General features: G+C 45.4%; 1 protein-coding gene across 1 annotated transcript; it reads right to left on the minus strand.

The window, feature by feature from the left end:
* Window positions 1-598: 598 nt before the first annotated feature.
* On the minus strand, window positions 599-18,339 carry mia2 (MIA SH3 domain ER export factor 2). The gene is made up of 30 exons (XM_031866720.1): window positions 18,115-18,339; window positions 17,826-17,959; window positions 16,716-16,802; window positions 15,145-16,489; window positions 14,912-15,003; window positions 12,178-14,044; window positions 11,750-12,028; window positions 11,405-11,505; window positions 8,936-9,067; window positions 8,722-8,743; window positions 8,480-8,568; window positions 8,141-8,212; window positions 7,172-7,282; window positions 6,970-7,041; window positions 6,738-6,842; window positions 6,424-6,546; window positions 6,057-6,227; window positions 5,813-5,903; window positions 5,608-5,675; window positions 5,441-5,511; window positions 5,250-5,351; window positions 5,061-5,157; window positions 4,764-4,831; window positions 4,155-4,240; window positions 3,881-3,994; window positions 3,273-3,431; window positions 2,495-2,611; window positions 2,218-2,270; window positions 1,942-2,107; window positions 599-1,840 (listed from the first exon to the last, which is right to left on the minus strand). Exons 1-30 carry the CDS (start codon window positions 18,233-18,235, stop codon window positions 1,632-1,634), a joined length of 6,324 nt encoding a protein of 2,107 aa, XP_031722580.1. The 5' UTR covers window positions 18,236-18,339; the 3' UTR covers window positions 599-1,631.
* Between the last annotated feature and the right edge of the window lie 304 nt (window positions 18,340-18,643).

The raw sequence follows: 18,643 nt of genomic DNA on the forward strand, positions 1-18,643 counted from the left end.
CATCATTATTGTAATTAGTTACACCCATGGCTTCTCCTGCCCTGACATGTCCACATGTCTGATGTGGGACAAAGTCAGTTGTTTCTATATATCAGGACACATTTCCCTGTTTGCTAATCAGCCTTCCCATAATAACAGAAAAAGCTATTAACACGCTTGGTATGAAGTAAGTCTCGTTACCAACACCAAGGTGATATTCTCTAAATCAGTATAGATTGTATTTCCATGGATTAGGCAAAGTGTTGACTATTTAACAGGGATGTTACATCTTAAAGGATACAAAAAGACTTGTAGCTTAAATAGCATACATGCTAATTTATTTTCTGAATGTTTTGTTCACCATCAATTCAAAGTTCTGTCAATGAGTTTGGTGGGGTAGTTAAAGATCAATAAATACACATTGTGCTGTGCAATCAAGGTTACAATAAATTAAAGTATATTTTGCAATTACATATTTCCCATATTTAAACAATGCTGTTGCGTGTTGTACATACAGCAATATAGAAAACACCGACAACTAACGAATCACATTCCAATGCTCTGTTGTCCTCGGTCAACAAATTGAACATGAACACATGAGTGAAATACGGAGATGTTGTCAATTTGACAGTCTTTATTCATCTGTTAATGATCACTTTTTACAAAATTCACATGGGTGTCATCTTCCCGGCTCTGAAGGCAGCCTCTCCTCCAGTAAGTCCGTCCAATCAGCGCTGTGAGTCACAGCCCACTGCAGCAAAACACAAGCGGCTACGATAAGCCACTTGTTTCAAGCCTAGACCATATATCATATACACAAGTCCCTGTAGCATAATCAAAAGCACTGTTTGAAACAACAGCTCTGTTGACGGCGACAAAGTCGTACGAATCCCACAGGGAAGCCAGGGAAATTCATTTATGCAATTTAATCCTATTTTAAGCAACGTTCTCGTTTTACCTCCGAGTTCAAGATCATGTCAGTTCAGACGCAGACGAGACAAGACCTGATCTGATTTAAGTGGAGTCCAATCTTGGTCAAAACCTACGTAGATGCTAAATTGCTAGTTTTATTTAAAATGATGAGAGCAGCAAGAGCCATTTGTCTTTCTGTGCCGTCGGGATGAAATGTTCACTGATGCAACACGTCAAACCCTCCGTTCTCTGCCACATACAGCATTTCTACATGCACACATTTCAACCTTTTGGTGCCATTAAAAACATTTCTGGCATTGTCAAGCAAACAAGAAACTGTCTGTGGTTCACATTCCACACGCAGACAGACGTACAGACGAAGCTGCTGTGATCCTGCTGCTGACACTGTGACTCCGCAGCAACAGGAACTACTTCACAGCGAACATAGCTGGAGGATGATAGGGCAGAGCGAGAGTAAAAGAAAGGGGGGAAAAAGCTAAGAGACAGGATGTGAGCAGAGCAGAGAGATCGAGCAGAAGCAGACGGGCAGCAACAAAGGGGGCTAATGAAGGCCGATGGTTTCCCCGGCGCTAACGCCCCTTCATTAGATTCATCCCCCTGGCTAACATGTAGATGTTACAGAAAACACGACGATGGGAAACAGCAACTTGCCCATCCATCCATCTACCGCCGAGTTCAACTCCATCACCTCGCAGCTCAAGCGGAAACCCTGGCGAGGCTCAAATGGCGTCCTCGGGCGAGGGCTCCTCTGGCGACTGGCTGTGCGGCGGGGAGGGGACGGACTGCTGAGGAGGGAGAGGACCCATGGAGGGATGTGGGTGGCCGTCGAGCAGAGGGGGGCGCATGGAGGGAGCGTAGTGAGGGCGAGGGGCAAGAGGCCCACCGGGAGGGAAACGAGGAGGGAGCATCATACCTGGAGGGGCCCACACTGGAGAAGAGAGGGAAATGAGAAGAGCGCGTCAGGTTGACCGAGGACATTTTGAGATAATGTGGCACAAAGAGGTTGCGAAGATAGTCGTGACTGCTTACTCGGCATCATGGGAGGGCCCACAGGTCCCCTGGATGGGTAGAAATCAGGAGGCGGCGGGCCATAGGGGGCCCTACGAGGAAAGGGGCCACCCATGGGGCCCATCGGGGGAGCGCCCCCGATCCTTGGGTCAGCTTCAGGGGGAGTCCTTCGATCCCCAGGACCAGACTGGTGACGCAGATATGAAAAAAGGTAAATGGTACAGAAACCAAACACACACATGCTACTCAAACACACACACACACACACATACACACACACACACACACATCTCTTACTTCTCTGTGTTCCAGTTCACCGGGCCCGTGGCTGTTTTCTCTGTAGGGGCCATCTGCATTGAAATGAATGAATGAATAAATAAATAGAGGAAATGAACAATCATGAACAAGATGGTTCATGTGTGTTGTCTGAATATTCACAAAAGTTTGCGTTCTGCTTTTTCATTTCCATTTGTTCGTCTGTATACAGTCCAACAGAGTTAACTACAGCAGGACAGTGCCGATGAGAAGGCAATGAGGTAACGACGCGCTGCTATACAGGTCATGGGTGACTCACCCGCCATGTCTGCAGGGTGAGGGAGTCCCGGGGGGAGACCCCTGGGATGGAGAGGGCCCAGAGCTCCTAGGGGAGGTCTCCTGTACATTGGACCTCCTGGTTCTGGGAACATATACCCTAAGAGACAGACACACAGTGAGATAGAAAGAACACACTAAGATTATCAACAGCTTTGTGTTCCTAAAGCTGTAAACAAGTTAAACAAAGCTCTAGCTTTGCAGTGTAATCTCAGGATCATGTGATAAATGAACACAGAGCTTCACAGACAACTGCAGTTTCCAGTGTCCAAACCTCAAAAGGCATTAAACACAACACACATGCAGCATCAACGTGCATTTGGCATGCACGTGCACACTATCAGACTTTGACTGTTGACTTGCCAAAACGCAGGTGCAACCCTTGACCTTAACCATGGCTGCGGTCCACTTTAATTAATGTTATGAGCTACACCTGTGCATTGACTGCTGCCGCACTCAAACATGTCAGCAGTGGGTTCGGGTTCCCAAAACAATGCCAGACGCAGTACCACGACGCCTTCAGAGCGTACGTGACATATCGACGTGTATATGGTGCGATGCTGAGTTTTAACACAAGCATGAGTGATGGTATAATGACCATGACGAATGGTGGATGACACAACAAGATTTGTTTCCCTCCACAGTAAAATAAATCGTAATCTTCGATATGTTCATAGGCTGGTCAGGTTGTGTGAGCGACGACCCGCCAGACGTTACTGATACACTCTGTGCTTTTCTCTTTGTCTCTCTCGCACACACACCTGGAGGTCCTAGGGGCCCGGCGGGGCCAGGAGGTCCTGGTGGGGGGCCCCTGCGATCCCTCTCCCATGTCGGAGAGATCGAGCCGCTGTCTGAATGAGGACCTCCGCTCCGCTCCAGCTCTCCCTGGCCACCTGGGGGCTCCACTGGACCACGAGACACTGCGGAGGAAAGGACCCCCAAAAACAAGGGGGGAGAGAGAGGGAGAGAGAAGGAAGGGAAGAAGCAGAACCAATTGGCCAAAAACAAAATATCAGACAATTAGGCCAGAATGAGTGTGATTGCAAGTCGGAGACAAAGAGAAACCGTCTTGTCAATGTGAATGAACTGATACGATTTTAAGACATATCATCACGTTGCACTATTCTTCCCATTCTCTTTCCAGAGCGCTAACAGCATGCCAGCATACAGGCCGTGCTACTGCACACGTTTAAGCATCTACAGTTGATCATGCTGCAGCCAGCTGGTCATCTCCAACATGCTGCAAGCGTTTACTGGTCTTATCTGGTGGAGTGTGCAGTTACAGCTGTGTCTATATACGCGTGTGTGTGTGTGTGTGTGTGTGTGTGTGTGTGTGTGTGTGTGTGTGTGTGTGTGTGTGTGTGTATACCTCGAGGAGACAGTCTACTAGGCGGTCCATCCATTAATGTAGGAGGAGAGAGAAAAGCTCTGGTTTCAGATGCAGGTCGACCCAGAGGAGATGGACCGTATGGGGACCGTTCAGCTGAAAGGGTGGAGGGTAGTTTGGTGAGTGCAAAGTCAAGGAAGTCTGCAGCCTACTGCTTCCAGGCTGGGGTCCGGTGAATATGATGCGAGTTCAATGATTTAGTTTATATGCGCGTGTGCGTGTGTGTGTGTGTGTGTGTGTGTGTGTGTGTGCTAACCTCTGAAAGGCAGCGGTCTGGCCAAGCTGTCCAAGGCGTAGGGATCTTTGTCGAGGGCTTCTAGTTTAAACTGTGTGTCTGTCAGTCTGTGAACAAACACAACTAAAGTCAACACATGAGAAACATTTTCTGGACTCCAATATGTAATGTATACAGTATATAAAACCAACAGAGAGAAACATATCAAACATTTCTATAGAATTCAGAACTACGTGCATCTTTGAAGTTACACCACAGTTGGTGTCATGAGCCACAAACATGAATATATTCTAGGGGAGTTGCAGGTCTGTTTTTTTGTGTTATTGTGTAACTTTGGGGAACTATCTAAAGGAACTAAAACACCAAAGTCACACAATAACACCAACAAACTAACCGATCGAGGCGGAGGTAGGCTCCAGTGTTCCGCAAGATGAAATGACTGTTTCTGTCAAAGGAGTCTGGTCGCTTTGAAGCGAATATAGAACGAAACTGAAGGTGTGCCAACCGCCACCTACTGTAGGTTATACACTGACTATGGAGTACCTCAGACCAACCCAACTTCAAAGCCTCCGTACTATCCCTTTAACCTCTTGTTAATGTAAGTTAGGCGGTCAGTTACTGTCTGCTTACTTCTGTCTAAAGAGGCCGTTCTCTCTCCTGATGTCCGTTAGTTCTCTGTCTGCTGCTCGGGCTGCCAGCTGCAAAATCAAGCCAAGATCAGAAACATAACATGACGGAAGTAGATACATATGGATGCAGTCGAGTGCACAACATCAAGATAAGCACTCATAAAGTGATCTAATGTCAGAGCAGATGTGTGTGTGCTGTAGTGACAGGAAAATAGGAGAAAACAATAACAGCCACAACTGAATCTATTTGGCTATCAAAATAAAAAAGAATACTTGATATTTTCTTTATTGGACTAACCCAGTTATTGTGAGCCTTCTTCTCGTGTGCTGATATTTGAGTCTGGTAAGACTGTTTGGTTTTCTCCAGCTCCTCCTCCATCTCTCCCGCTCGTTGTCTGAAGGGAAAGGTGACATACAGGTGAGACTCTACGGGTGTTTCCTGTGCTCACAAACTGCCAATGTGTTCGAGGTGACAGGGAGCAGCTACCTGTAGTTGCTCAGCTCCTCCATGGCCAACGCAATGTTTCTGTCCGCTTTACTTAACTTCTCCTGCTTCTGCATGCGCTCCTTCTCCTCCACCGTCAGCAGCCTGCAAACGCACACGTTCATCAACATCTGCTAGAGCTGGCTTTTGCTCTTTCAACTTCTCCGCACCTTTAATCCTCGTGGGTCGATTACCTGTGTAGCTTGAGCTCGTTCTCTTGGTACATTTCTGTCATGATGTGCAGTTTCTGTTGTAATCTTTGGACCTGTGGAAGACGAGAAATGAATCCGAAAGCAAATAAGTGTGGAAAAACAAAATAATAAATAAAATATCACAGTAATACTTAGTAGAGGGCAGCTACCTGATCTTGGTACTGCCCAGAGTCTGACTGCAGAGATGACTTCTCATTGACCAGCTCCTTGATGCTCACTAGAGGGGGAAACAAAAGCACACACACACACACACACACACACACACACACACACAGACGTGACAAACATCAGTGACACGTCTCGTCTATACGCTGATACCATGGAGTGTGTTCTGTATTCCAACGGTTGACTCACCTTGCAGGTCTTCTTTTGCTTTGACTTCATCGTTCAGTTTGGCAAACAGTCTGTCCTTGTCTTCATCTACAGCTTTGAGGTCTGCGTTCAGCTACACGGAAACACACACACACACACACACACATTCAGTATGTAAGTGTACGGAGATGGTGAATACGAGTCTGGTTGCTCGCTCTCCAGAGAGTTTCCAAACATTCCAGTGTCATTAACACTGCGTGCCTTTTTTTCCATTAAATTAAAATACCTTAGCAGCGTAGATGAGTTTCTGGACTTTCTGGAGATGGCCCTGTGTGTCCAGAACTTCCCCTTTTCCATTTGCCTCTGCTCTACCATTGGACGTCTCCTTCTCTCCTCCTTGCTCCTCCTCCAGGTCTGAATCCCAAGCTTTCATCCTCAGCAGCCGATCTGTCAACGACTGGAAGCGTACCCGTATTTTGGTGTCAAGCTCATTTCGGACAACACAAAGTAATGTAACTGAAGCCTTCATCGATTGCATCAGTTTGCAGCCTTCTTCCGTGGTATTTCTCGGGGTTCCCGTTATTTGCAACCCAGGTGGCATTACACAGCATCTAGCCACAACATACTGTAATGAATACTCGAACCGACCGTACCGTTAAACGCTCATCCTTGTTGGCCACATCCTGCAGCATCGCGCTGTGGGCCACCTCACACCTGCTCATCTCTGCCTCCAACTCACTCACTCTCTCTGCCCAGCCCTCCACCTGCTGCCTCAACTGCACGGAGAAAGAGGGGGGAGAGGTAAAGGGGAGGATGAAGATGTAAAGAGTTCACTCAGAAAACTATGAATAGAGTATGTGATTGGATGGACTGAGTGGAACAAACTGGCTAAGCTTTCAATTCAACCATGCAAAAAGTAAAACCGCCTCGCTTGCTACCATGTGGTTGCAGGTGTACAGCATCCTACCTGAGCGTTGCTCTCCTGCAGCAGTGCGTTCTCCTCTCCGGCGGTTTCCAGATTCCTCTGTAGTCTGTCACTGTTCATACTGTACACTTTCAGAGTGGTGTGTGCCTAGAGACAAACAGGCAGTGACTCATTTCAAACACGGCGGCACAGAGCAGAGGAGGGAAAGATGAAGCAGGAGAGAGGAGAGGACAGGAGTGTGACGGTAACGAGAAGACGGGTTAGGTAAAGGTACCTGCTCGTCCTGTGACTGGAGGTCTCTGGTTTCTTCTTCAGTGGTTTTCATGCTCTCTTCAAGCAAAGCTATCTGGAAGGATAACCAAAAATAAATAAATAAATATATATATCTCACACTAATGGATTCCCATTCCTATCCAAATATCATTCTTGACAGATGTTACAGCTGGTATTGTTGGTCAGAGTGTGTGTGCTCCTACCCTTCTTTCCTGCTCTATCCTTTGTTCTCTCTGCTGGTCCAGTTGATCCTTCAGTTGTTCCAGATCCCTATCCAGCTCCCTCTTAGCATGTCCTAACTGTCTGGCTTTGACCTGGAGGAGGTTCAAGAGAGAGCAAAAGAGTGAGAGAATGTGGCGGGAACACGAAAGTCAGGCCACAGAGGTAAAAATGTGAGAAATCATTCATTCAAATATCGTGAGGCAGTTACATTTTTCAAGTTTTCACAGTAAATCGGCTTCCATCAATGTTTCTATTATAAGAATGTCTCAAATAACGACATGACGCCATTGCGGGGATCACTTGTAGTGATGAATCTACAGATGATTCTCAGCTGATTCTCAGCTGATTCTGCAGCTCTCCTCTGCTTTACGGAGCTTCATAGTGAGTTTCAGCTCTTCGGTCCACAGCTCTACTCGTCTGTTTCACTGTGTCTCTCATAGTGTCGTTTGTGGCCGCAGCAGGCTGCTGTTTTCAGCAAACAAAGCTCTAAAAACCCTCTGTGTACACTACCTGCTCAACACCAAACAGCAGACAGACACAGTAAGAGACTATCATGTGAACATAGAGGAGCATTTAGCAGCCAAATAGCCAGATATTATCCTCAGGAGTAACACAGCATGACATGCCTCAAAATGAATAATCATTTTGCTCCATAGCGGCTGGATGTGTGAACAAGCAACTGTTTGCTAACAAGTTTGCGGTATCAACTTGATAGGTGATGATGTGTCAATGTTGTGTTCACAGCTGGTTTCTGCTGCCCCAAGTGGACAAAGAAATATCAGTTAATGCTGGTTTAAGACAATTGGGTAAAATGTGCAAACAATGAAATACCTTGAAAATCTCAGTGGATTTCTTGGGTGAACCATTTAAAAGAGTACTAACTGAATAAAGTTACATCTTATGAACAACAATAGACACTGTGCAGAAGCTCTTTTTTCTCTCTGCCTTACCTCCAGATGTTCTGTCCTTTGAGTTTGGGCCAAGACACCACTGTCCCTCAGCGTGCTCTCCAGGTCATCAGACTGCAAATAAAACACAATGAGGAAATACATCTGAGTAGCATGACAAAAAGTGCCTTTCATCAGGATTCAAACGTATGTTCATAACCGTCTTTAATAGCTTTGCAATGGTCTCACCCCGCTTCAGACAACATGCTTAAGACTGTGCATCTTCTAATTCAGACCATCTTCATGCCATGGAAATGGAAACATATCATATGAATTTGGCCTCAGTTGGAACCACCGCGTGTTGTGTGTCAGTAGTCAGTCAGCACTGGCACCAGTACCAACCTCTTGTTGACATTTGCTGAGAGTCTCAAGGACTTTACACTTCTCGTCCAGCAGCTCCGCCACCTGCTCAGCCATCCTCCGCTCTTTACCTGAAGAAAAAAGGGAATCAAAACTTATAAAAGACATTCAAATCATTGTCTAACATATTTCTGCTGAATGGTTGAATTGGCCGTGACTAGTAGTGTTTTATTCCTGTCAAGTCAAAAAAATGTGATATTAAGGAATAAGTGGTGAGAACTTACTTCGATACATTCTGCTTTTGACCTGTGAAGAAATGAAAAGAAAACAACAATAGTTAAGGGATTAATCGGTTGATAGACTTGCCGACTGCAAATGGAACAAGTGTGGTCTCTTTGTGTCTCTATGTTTAAACCAACACTACCATCACAATTTTATATACTGCATATACAATCTGTGTGATGTTGATGCGTATAACATACATGGCTGTGTACTTACAGAGCTATAACATCTACAGGTGAACAACAGCATCGTCACCAGCCCCACCACACCGGAGACGATGACTGGTTCCCATGGCACCCCGTACAGGTCTGGCCCGGGTCTGATGTCATCAGGCAGAGACGACACAACCTGAATTGACACAATGGGATCTTTACTGTGGATATAAGAATCAGCTTCTCAGTGCTGACTGACTGACTGCAAACTAGTTATAATGTGAATGAAATGAAACATTACAGATAGTTACATGCAGCCTGGCAGTCAGAGAGCAAACAAACAGCTGTTGCTTCTGTAGGTTGGGCTTCTTATATTTATCAAAGGAGCCAAACAACTGGCTTATTTCATCTCCAAGTAGTAGTTGTAGCCTTGACTACTCAGACTTAACAGTTTCCTACACAGCTGTTAATTAGAAGGAGTAAGATAGATAGTACGTTACCAGAAATATAAATTAAAAAAACACCTTTTAGATTACAAAAAGCATGAAAGCACAAAACCTGATCAGATATACAAATGGTGCTATTATGTAACAAGCTAACGTTAGCTAACTATTACTAGCTAACTTACTAGCTGAACAATTACTAACACATCTGAAAAAAACGACTTATAATCTCAATGTAGTCGTGACAGCTGGTTAACAGCACTGGCTCGACACAAGTGCAATCAAACACGAGCTGTACAACATGTAAATGATGTACTCAGCAATAATACCGTGCTGTTTTCGATAGCTTGACAATCCGTTACGTTATGTCAGCTAGTTAGGGAATGCTAACGAAACCTGCCACATAACGTACATCCTTCACTCTCTCCACGGCGATACTGTAGTAAGCCTCCGCCGTCGCCTGGAAGTCGACCGCTTTGCTGGCCGACTGGTCGCTTGCCATATGTTCCGCCATTTCCGAATTATCTCATTTGCTTATTATTCTAGTGATAGCTGTCATTTAAAGACTGACATTAGGAAAACAAATCGTAGCCGTCAACCGGGCTGTCGGCGATTTCACATCCTATTCACAACACCGAAGCTCAAGAGTGGACCACGTCACGTTGCACGTCGTAGGGGGGCAAGATGTTGTATTCTCTCTGTAAACTCCTCGTCTAGATTCCACTAGATTAGTTCTGCTTCATAACGTGATATCAACTAAATTGAAATATATTTGAGGTATTAATTAATACACATACATTGATTTGAGCACTCACAGGGTTATGTAGATATATAAACACCCCCGCCAGTGTAAATGGTTCACTCGCAACGTCACCAATTGTAGAATGCCACACTGGCACATCGGAGCACTTTTAAAGTGACACCGACAGAAACAGGTGTCCCTACACTCAGGGCTCTGACGACACCGAAATGCAAAACTCTCAATGTCGTTGAGTCTTTGATAATCTCCCGAATAAACAACATTATCATTTAAAACGTAGCACATCATGTTTTTACACAAATGCCATATTTCTCAAGCTGTTTACGACCATGTGTCACGTGTATTGAGTTACGGCAGGGTCATGGTAATAACAAGCTGGTTCAAGTAGTACATGGGTGAAAACTCGACTCAGTCAGCAAATGTTTCAAAAAGTACTCACCGACCTGACCTCGTTTTTGTCCATTTGAAACTATCACAAGACCTTTGAAAATATTTGAAACGGTTTGCCTGTAGAGAAGGTGGGTTGCCAGCTGGCTCAAGGTGTGTAACAGACCCCAGCACTCAGGAATGTGAGTGATGATGACGGAGCCAAAGCCAGCCTGACAGCTAAATGTCCAGAGGGAGAGTCAGGTCGACATGACACAAGTTCCGTCTCTTAAAGAACCAGACTACACAGTGTGTTGACACTGAAAGATCAGCTGTATGGACCACTGAATGTTTGTCAGAGGGTCAATTCCAACACCCTGTACACAAAGATCAAAATGTAGCCATGTATAGGCCATGTAATACATGTGTACTTTTAAGTTACCAAACATGTTAAAACTGGGCTAGGCAAAATGTCTGACCAAACAAAATGCACCCTGCTTTAAGCCCCAGTCATAATGCCTATGAAACAATGTTGTGAGATGGGGGAAAAAACAGTGAAAGAACATATTTAATTAAAAAAACTATGCCAGTGTTTTTTAGTTGTTTTGTTTTTTTACATTCGACTCTTTTCACCTGGGAAGAAGTGAAGTTTTAGATTGCTTAAGAACTGTGCTCCAATGATTTTCTGTTAGGATTTAAATCAAATGTTATGTCTTTACTGCACATCTTGTGCATGATGAAACACCCCCTCTCAAACACACACGTTATCTCTGTTAGTGTTATTTAATGGTGTTTGGAACGGACCTGAAAGACGACCTGGAGCGAAGAACAACCATAATGTGTTGTAGCTGTGTAGTTAGATGTCACATGACAAACATATCGTACTTATATCTTTAAGCGTTTAGTGATAGTGGAGCCTACATCCGGCCTCCATGGAGTCCATTTATCTGCAGATAAATCTTACCTGCACAGTAAGCCATATGAGGAGCTCCCTCGCCGCATGAACATGAGTGGTTGAGTCTTCGGCGATCTGATGAGCAAAGTCCAGAATTGGCCTCATTACCCCTGGAATTAGATTCACAAACATATCGTCACAAAGGTATATTATTCAAATTCAACTCAAAGCTTTTATCTTTAATGTATTAATGTACTAGTGTGAGACTAAATAATGTTCTGCATGCCATAATGTTCCAGGCTGTGTCGCAGGAGGAATGAGGATGCAGCAGGCCACGTTGCACTCCTTTTTAATATCTTATTACTTAATATCTTTGAATCCTTCTTGATTTAGGGATACTTGAGTCATCCATACCTTCCAGTGGCTGTGGTGATGCTGACTGAGTGTGAGGACGGGACTCAGGGGGCACTCTCTCTCCTTCACTTGTTTTTCGCTCCTCTCCCCTTTCCTCATCCTTGGTCACCCTCTCTTTTGCTGTGCCTCCACTCAGTCGTCCATCTTTCTCTTTATCCAACCCCACCCATTCATCTCTTGGAGTGTTGCTATCTCGGCCCACGGAGGAGTCCTCCTCAGCGGGCGTCTCCTTATCTCCGCTTTGAGTTGAACAGAATTCCCCGACACAGCTGGCCCCAGCTGCATTTAACAGGGAACACACATGCAACTCTGATTGAGATCATAGCAAGTCAAACCCATACTTGAATTCAAATATCAAAGTAACTTGAAGAATATCTTTGAGGCCATGAAAATACTTTGCTGGTTTGTGCTGCTGATGTCTGATTCACCTGTGCTGAAAGTCTCTCTCACTCTTGCCAGCAGCGTTTCTAGCTTCTGAAGTGCGATGAGCGTTCTGGTCTTTTCCTTGTCCTCCCTTGGTGCGTCCGCGAGCCTCACGCTGGGAGCCACCAGTGCCTCCTTGTGATAACCCAGAAGTCTCTCTATATCCAGCAATATCGAGTCGTCGCCATCGGGGTCATCGGTCGTGGTTCCCACGCTCCCTAACACGTAATCCAGAAACTGCAGCTTGTGTCGCCCGAAGAGCTCCGTCAGAACGGTCAACTCGTCTGCGCTCATGTGGGCGAGGAGGCTCTTGTGATGTTGGGTGAGGGTTTTAGTCTGGAGTGGGCTTTCTGCGGGGTGAGAACGGGTCTGCGTTGGGGATGGAGGTGATGTCTGGGTCTCTGCGACAGGAGGAGAAGGCTGCGGCTGCTGCCGTGACACAGTGATCGGAGAGTCTGAGTGCAAATCCTTCACGTTAACCTGACTCGAATCAGTGGTTGAATCCAGTTCTTTCACAGGAGGGGGAGAGGTTTGTACCTTGGATGTCTCGCCTGTGTCAGAACCCAAACTCGGTGCAGACTCTTTGGCTCCCTCAGTTTCGGTGATGGGCGATTTGAAAAAGCTAAAGGCGCTTTTGAAAAGGCCGAACGATCCTCCACTTCCAGGCTCTCCTGTCCCTATATCGTGACCATCAGACGGAGCAGATAGCACAGCCGGGCTTTCAACGGGGTCAACGGACAAAACCGGAACCTCCATCCCGCCGTCTGTCCTGAAATCATCATGCTTAGCGTTCATCTCCCTCTCTTCCCTGTCAGTGTGCTCCTCTGTTACTATCTTATGATCAGAGTGTACTTGCTCTGTTTCCTTCTCAGGGGAAACCCCTTTGCTGATGGTTTCAGAGTCTTCAAGCTCCGTGTTGTGGGCCTCACTGGAATGCAGCTGATCATCTTCTGTGTTCTCAGTTGTCTGGCCAAGTGAAAGTGGATTAGTGCTCTCACCCGAATGTGGCAAACAATTGTTTTTCCCCTCGTCGGCCATGGCGCCATCATCTCTTTTCTCTTCCTTTTCTTCCTCCACCTGTATTCCATCCTCATCCTTCTCCAGGCCTTCAACTGGTACCGGCTGACTCGCTCCTGTCCTGTCTGCTAATATTTGATCATTGTCGGCCACTGGATTTTGCTGTCCTGTCTCCATTGCCCCTTCCTCTAGTGAGCTCAACATATTTGCAGGATCATTTCCATCTCTGTCCCGCACAAATCGGTCTTCGCTAGCTTCAGAACAAAGCTCATTGGAACATTTAAGGGTCACATCTTTCTCTTTGTTCCTCCTCAAACTTTCCACATTCTCCATCTCCTCAACCTCCTCTTTCATTTCACCCCTGACCTTTTCTTCCTCTCTCTCCTCCTCTTCCATCTGTGGGTTTTTGGTACGGCTCTTTTCAGTCTGCATGGACGGTTTGGAGAACACAGATTCCGAGCTGTTCTCGTCTTGTGTCTCTTTCCTGTCGCTCTCTGGCTCTGGACTGTCCGTGTCTTTCTTAGCATGAGGTAAAGAGTGGAGGCTGTTTTCCATCTCTTCCCCAAAATTAGACTGTGCTTGTTTTTCTTCACCCTCTTTAGTCTCTTGTTTCTTTACTCCTTCTGCCTCCTTCAACTCCTCCCTTTCCTCCGCTTCTTTCAATTCTTCTACCTCCTCCTGCTTTTCCTCTTTTAACTCTTCTATCCCCTGCTGCTTCCCCTCTTCCTTTAACTCCTTAACTTCATCCTGTTTCTCCACTCCCTTTAACTCCTCCTGCTTGTTCTCCTCCTTTATCTTCTCCATCTTCTCCTTCTTTTCCTCTCCATTTGAATGCTCTTTCTCCCCCTGCTTTTCCTTTAACCCCTCCATCCCTTCCTGTTTATCCCCTTTCTTTATCTTCTGCCCTTCCTTCTGTTTCCCTACTTCCTTTATCTCCTTCATTTCCTGCTTTTTCTCCTCTTCCTTTATTTCTTTTACTGCCTGCTGTGTCTCCTCTCCCTTCAACTCTTCTACTTCCCACTGCATTTCATTTTCTTTTGACTCCCCCACTTCCTCAGTCTGAGTCTCTGTTCCAGAGCCGATAGCTGACTTGAGACCACTTTCATTCAAAATGTATTTCTCTAACTCAATTGTCTCAGTTTGAACTGGCTGGAGGTTGTTTTTGTCACTATCTCTCTCAGTTTCTTTAACAGTTTCCTTTAGCTCGTGTGCAACACCAACACTTTGAGTGGACCTCTGTTGCATATGTGGAGACACAGAGTCCTGATCTGCAGTGTTTTCAATCTGTGTTGCGCTCTCATTGGTGGAAAGCGTTCTTCTGTCCTCCTCTGAGGCACTTTCATACGTACTGTCAGTACTTTTGTTAGTAGAACGGGATGATCCAAACTCCTGAGAGCTGCCCTCACCAGCCTCCCCCTCCTGTCCTATCTCACTCTGAAGTGTCTCTGTTTCTGTGCTATCAATCATAGCTTGTGAATCTGAACTATCATCATTAGTTTCTACACTGTGAGAAGGCAGAGGCTCATCCTCATTGGAGACTGGTTCATTTCTCTCCTCAGCTGTGCCCAACGACAACAGAGGCTGACTCTTTCCACCGCTCTCTCCGCCGCCTTGACTTTGATCTGCTGAGTCATCAGTCCGGGTCGTGGAAATGTCTGGGTGAAGGACATCTGTCTCTGCATCATTCCCTTCACCTTCATGACTACTCGCACTGATTCTAACCGCATCGGTGGATTCTTGTGTGTTATCAGTCTGATTTGGGATCCCGGCCCCTTCCTCAACCGCGTCCTCTGTTTTGTCCTCCTCAACCTCGCCTACAGATTGCCCCACGGAGTTTAAATTCAAATCCACAGTCCCAAAATTGATGCCAGATTGTGTAAAAAAATCCTGATTATTGCCACTTGCAGTGTCACTCTTGTCTCCTCCTGCCTCTCTGTTATTAACCTCAGCCTCACTTTCTATTGATTTGGATATCTGATGATCTTCACCCTCCATTTCTGCAGATTTCTCTTTCTTGCGATCGTCTGAAACATTGTCTTCCTCTTCTTCCTTACTGCTGTTGAGCATTGAAGACATTCCACCTTCAGTGTGGGACGTTTTCTCTAACTCGGTCTGAGTAGAAATGTCTTCTAGGTCGACCTCGGATGCTGCATCTTCAGGTGAGACACGATCCTTGCTGCTGTCTGAAGTACCTATGTCGTTATTATTGACTCGGATCTCTGGTGGGACATTTTGATCTTTTGGCATTTCTTCCATCTCTGATTCATTGCCAGTCTCTGTCCCTACCTCTGTCGGTGCACGTTGAGATTGACCGGTATTCACATTCTCTGAGCCTGTCGGATGTTCTAAGGTTTTGTCCTCTTCTGTCTCCTTAAAACCACTTCCTGCACTCTCATCAACTTCCCTCTTGTCTTTCCTAAAACCTAAAATGTCCCCGATCCCCACATCAAACCAAGAACCAGACGCCGGCTGTTCTTCCTCTTCCTGGATTGTCTCCTCGGCCTCTCTTTCAGGCGTTGTCTCGTGCCCTGACTCCTGATTGGTCAGGCCGAACCCCAGCGTGCTTGACAGTCCGCTTCCCAGCCAATCCAATGTCCCCTTCTCTTTCTTCTCCTCTTCGTGTAATTGGCTGCCTTCCAGGTCCAGAGACATCCTCCTACTCCTGAATCTCTCTGCTGGTTCTTCGTCATCGTCTCTTTCTTCACCTCGCTCTTTTTCTGCCGTTTTTGTCTCTCCTCCAAAGCCAAGCCACCCAGTCATGGTTGACGTAAAAGAATCTGCATTTTCTGTGTCTTCTTCTCTACTTTTCACAGCGTCTTCAGGTTTTCCCTCTTCTCCCAACCCCAGCCATCCTGTCACGGACGAAGCTACAGAAGCTTCGGCCTGCCTCTCTGTTCCCTCGTCTTTTTTCCCTGCTTCAGCTAAACTGCCGGCTTCTTCCTCTTTAGCCAGACCTAACCATCCTGTCACTGAAGAACCGAGCCAGGAGGAGGATGGGGCAGACCCACCTTTTTCCCTCAGAGCCGCAGGAGTCTCCCGCGCTCCCTCGAGAGTCCCGGCACCGCCGTCGCCAGCACTTTTGTTTTCGTTCTCTTCTGCCGATGTGCCGTCAGCTTCCTGTGCCGAAACTGCAGAGAGATCTTCAGATGTCGAAGGACTTTCAGCGCTTGTGTCATCCTGGTATGGAGATGTTTGGGTGGTTTCTGACTCCTGCTTTTTCTGATCATCATCAGCATCACCATCTAAATGACTGGAGTCAATGGGGTAACCAAACTCATCCATGCAGAAGAAATCAGATTTCTGAATGAAGAGAGGAAATGAGGAATAACAGATTCAACATTACTACTATAGGTATACATATATATACTACTATAGCAACTACTAATTTGGGGATAAATACTGTACCATATCACAGTCTACCATTCTATTGTATTTGATAGCAACCATGTGGTTTAGTCTTTATGAAAGAGAATGATTTGACCAAAGCCTATACTCTGAAGAGATACTGAAATCAAAGCCTATTCACCTGTGTTTCCACTACTTTCTCCATAGCAGCGTAAACCAGCTCCTCTTGCACCGCTTCCTTCGGGAAATAGCCGAACTGTTTGTCAATCTGAAAGCAAAAGGAAGCAGAGTTCTGTAAAGCCACGGCACCGTTGTGGACGAATGGAGGGAAGGAGCACACGGCAATCAAGAGGAGAGGGAAAGAGAGACTGACAAAGATGATGAAGTGCATTTCCCGCTTAGTTTTAGGATCCTTGGCTATGAATGCAAGTATGGCTAAGTGATGCTGATGACAATAATAATGTTGTTAACAGCTGTAGGCCCATCAGAAGAGAGGCTTTGACTGTGAGCCTGATTAGCACACAGAGACTTTGTACAAGAACTCTTAGAAATTCAGGAGGATACTTAGTACTACACAGCATGGTTAAAAAGGGGATTTCATTTCTGTTATTTTTAAATCCTGACACATTCTAAGCTAAGGGTTACGCGTCTGATTGAACTATAATCTTGTACTCCATCATAATGAGAAGTACTTACAGTCCATCCAACTCATTCCATAAGCTTCTCCTAACACGCATGCTTGTGCTTCAAGTGTACATTTATGTGAAACACTCCACAGTATAAAAGAAGGTAGATTCACATTGATTCATTTCTTTGCTTAGCTCAATGCAGGAGCGGGTTTTGGAGCATTTGTCAGGTCACCAAGGTTCAACAAAATCCCTGCGAGGAATGGTGTAGTGTGGGTCATTACTTAAAGAAAAATAATTTACATCTTGATCAATATTATGTCTGAAAAGCAGAGCAGTTCTTATACAGTGGATGTGTGAAGTGATTACAAAATAAAAGACTCACAGGTAGGTAGTGATGTTGGGTCAGCACATAAACATGTTAGTGTTTACAGTCATCCACTCATTCCGTCTGTTTTCGTACATAATTACACCGTTATTTAAATGAACTGGAGTGCTCTCACAGACATTTGTTGTTTATCAGGTACAGTGTTACCATGCCTGAGCCAATCAGTGCTGAGAACCCTGAACTCTCTGTATTATAATCAGGACTAATGTCTTCAATCTAGAACCTCACACGAGGGACTGTTTGAATGGAGAGAAAGAGATGGAGCTGTCAGACTCACACTGCCTGCCCAGAGGTCTTCTCTCTTTCCCGTCAGTTTGTGGTAAACAAAAATGGTGTCCCCTCGTCTGAAGCTCAGGAAACGGCAGTCCTCGCCATGGTGGTCCCTGGTGGCCTGCACTCTGCTCATCAGGCCTGCACACACACACACACACACACGATTAATAACGATTAAAATTAACAAACAAAAAAAATCCCACAGATTACCATCGTAAAGAAAGAAAATACAGACTTAATTAGATAGAAACCACATCATAAACTCATAAAAAAGATAATAATTTAAAACTTACTTTGACACTCAGAATCTCCACAGATCTTGTAGTCAGACAACAATCCCAGACTGAAGTGAGGTAAAATCACAAAAACTATGCCTGTACCCCACAGGATTTTGCATGCCTGTGAAACAGCCATTATTGTTGTCTTAACAGGAATGAATCAAGAAGAAATGTCATACTAACTCCAAAAGAACTGCGGCCAGTTGTGCTGGCAAGTGGACATTGCCTGTAAACTGTTGCTGTCATGAATACCCAATGGTAAGTGAGAGCGCTGAGATAAGATATAAGGTGAGCCTGAGGATAATCATTAACATACAAGAGCTGTTTAGCAATACAGCATTATCTGGATACTGGTCAAAGGTTTTTGTTATATTTTATTTCAGTTCAATATTACAGAGGAACTTCTAAAATGGTCATTTCCCCGTGGACTAATTTTTTTTAAAACATGGCAGCTGATTATTATTTTGGTCAGACTACGTCGTGGACGTTTTGTGGACTTCAGCCTTTCTCTAGAAATATGACAACTCGTGCGGCGTTCACGTCA

This window comes from Anarrhichthys ocellatus, unplaced genomic scaffold, assembly GCF_004355925.1.
Source record: "Anarrhichthys ocellatus isolate YVR2014 unplaced genomic scaffold, GSC_Weel_1.0 scaffold36, whole genome shotgun sequence".
NCBI classification, from domain to species: domain Eukaryota; kingdom Metazoa; phylum Chordata; class Actinopteri; order Perciformes; family Anarhichadidae; genus Anarrhichthys; species Anarrhichthys ocellatus.

What these genes read in the sequence shown, in the direction of transcription:
- mia2 (XM_031866720.1), bottom strand. Translation starts at nt 18,235, where the DNA reads ATGGCTGTTTCACAGGCATGCAAAATCCTGTGGGGTACAGGCATAGTT. An exon ending in TCAGCAAATGTCAACAAGAG is followed by an intron (nt 8,213 to 8,479) that starts GTTGGTACTGGT and finishes TTTTATTTGCAG; the next exon opens with TCTGATGACCTGGAGAGCAC. An exon ending in AGAAGGCTCACAATAACTGG is followed by an intron (nt 4,832 to 5,060) that starts GTTAGTCCAATA and finishes TTGATTTTGCAG; the next exon opens with CTGGCAGCCCGAGCAGCAGA.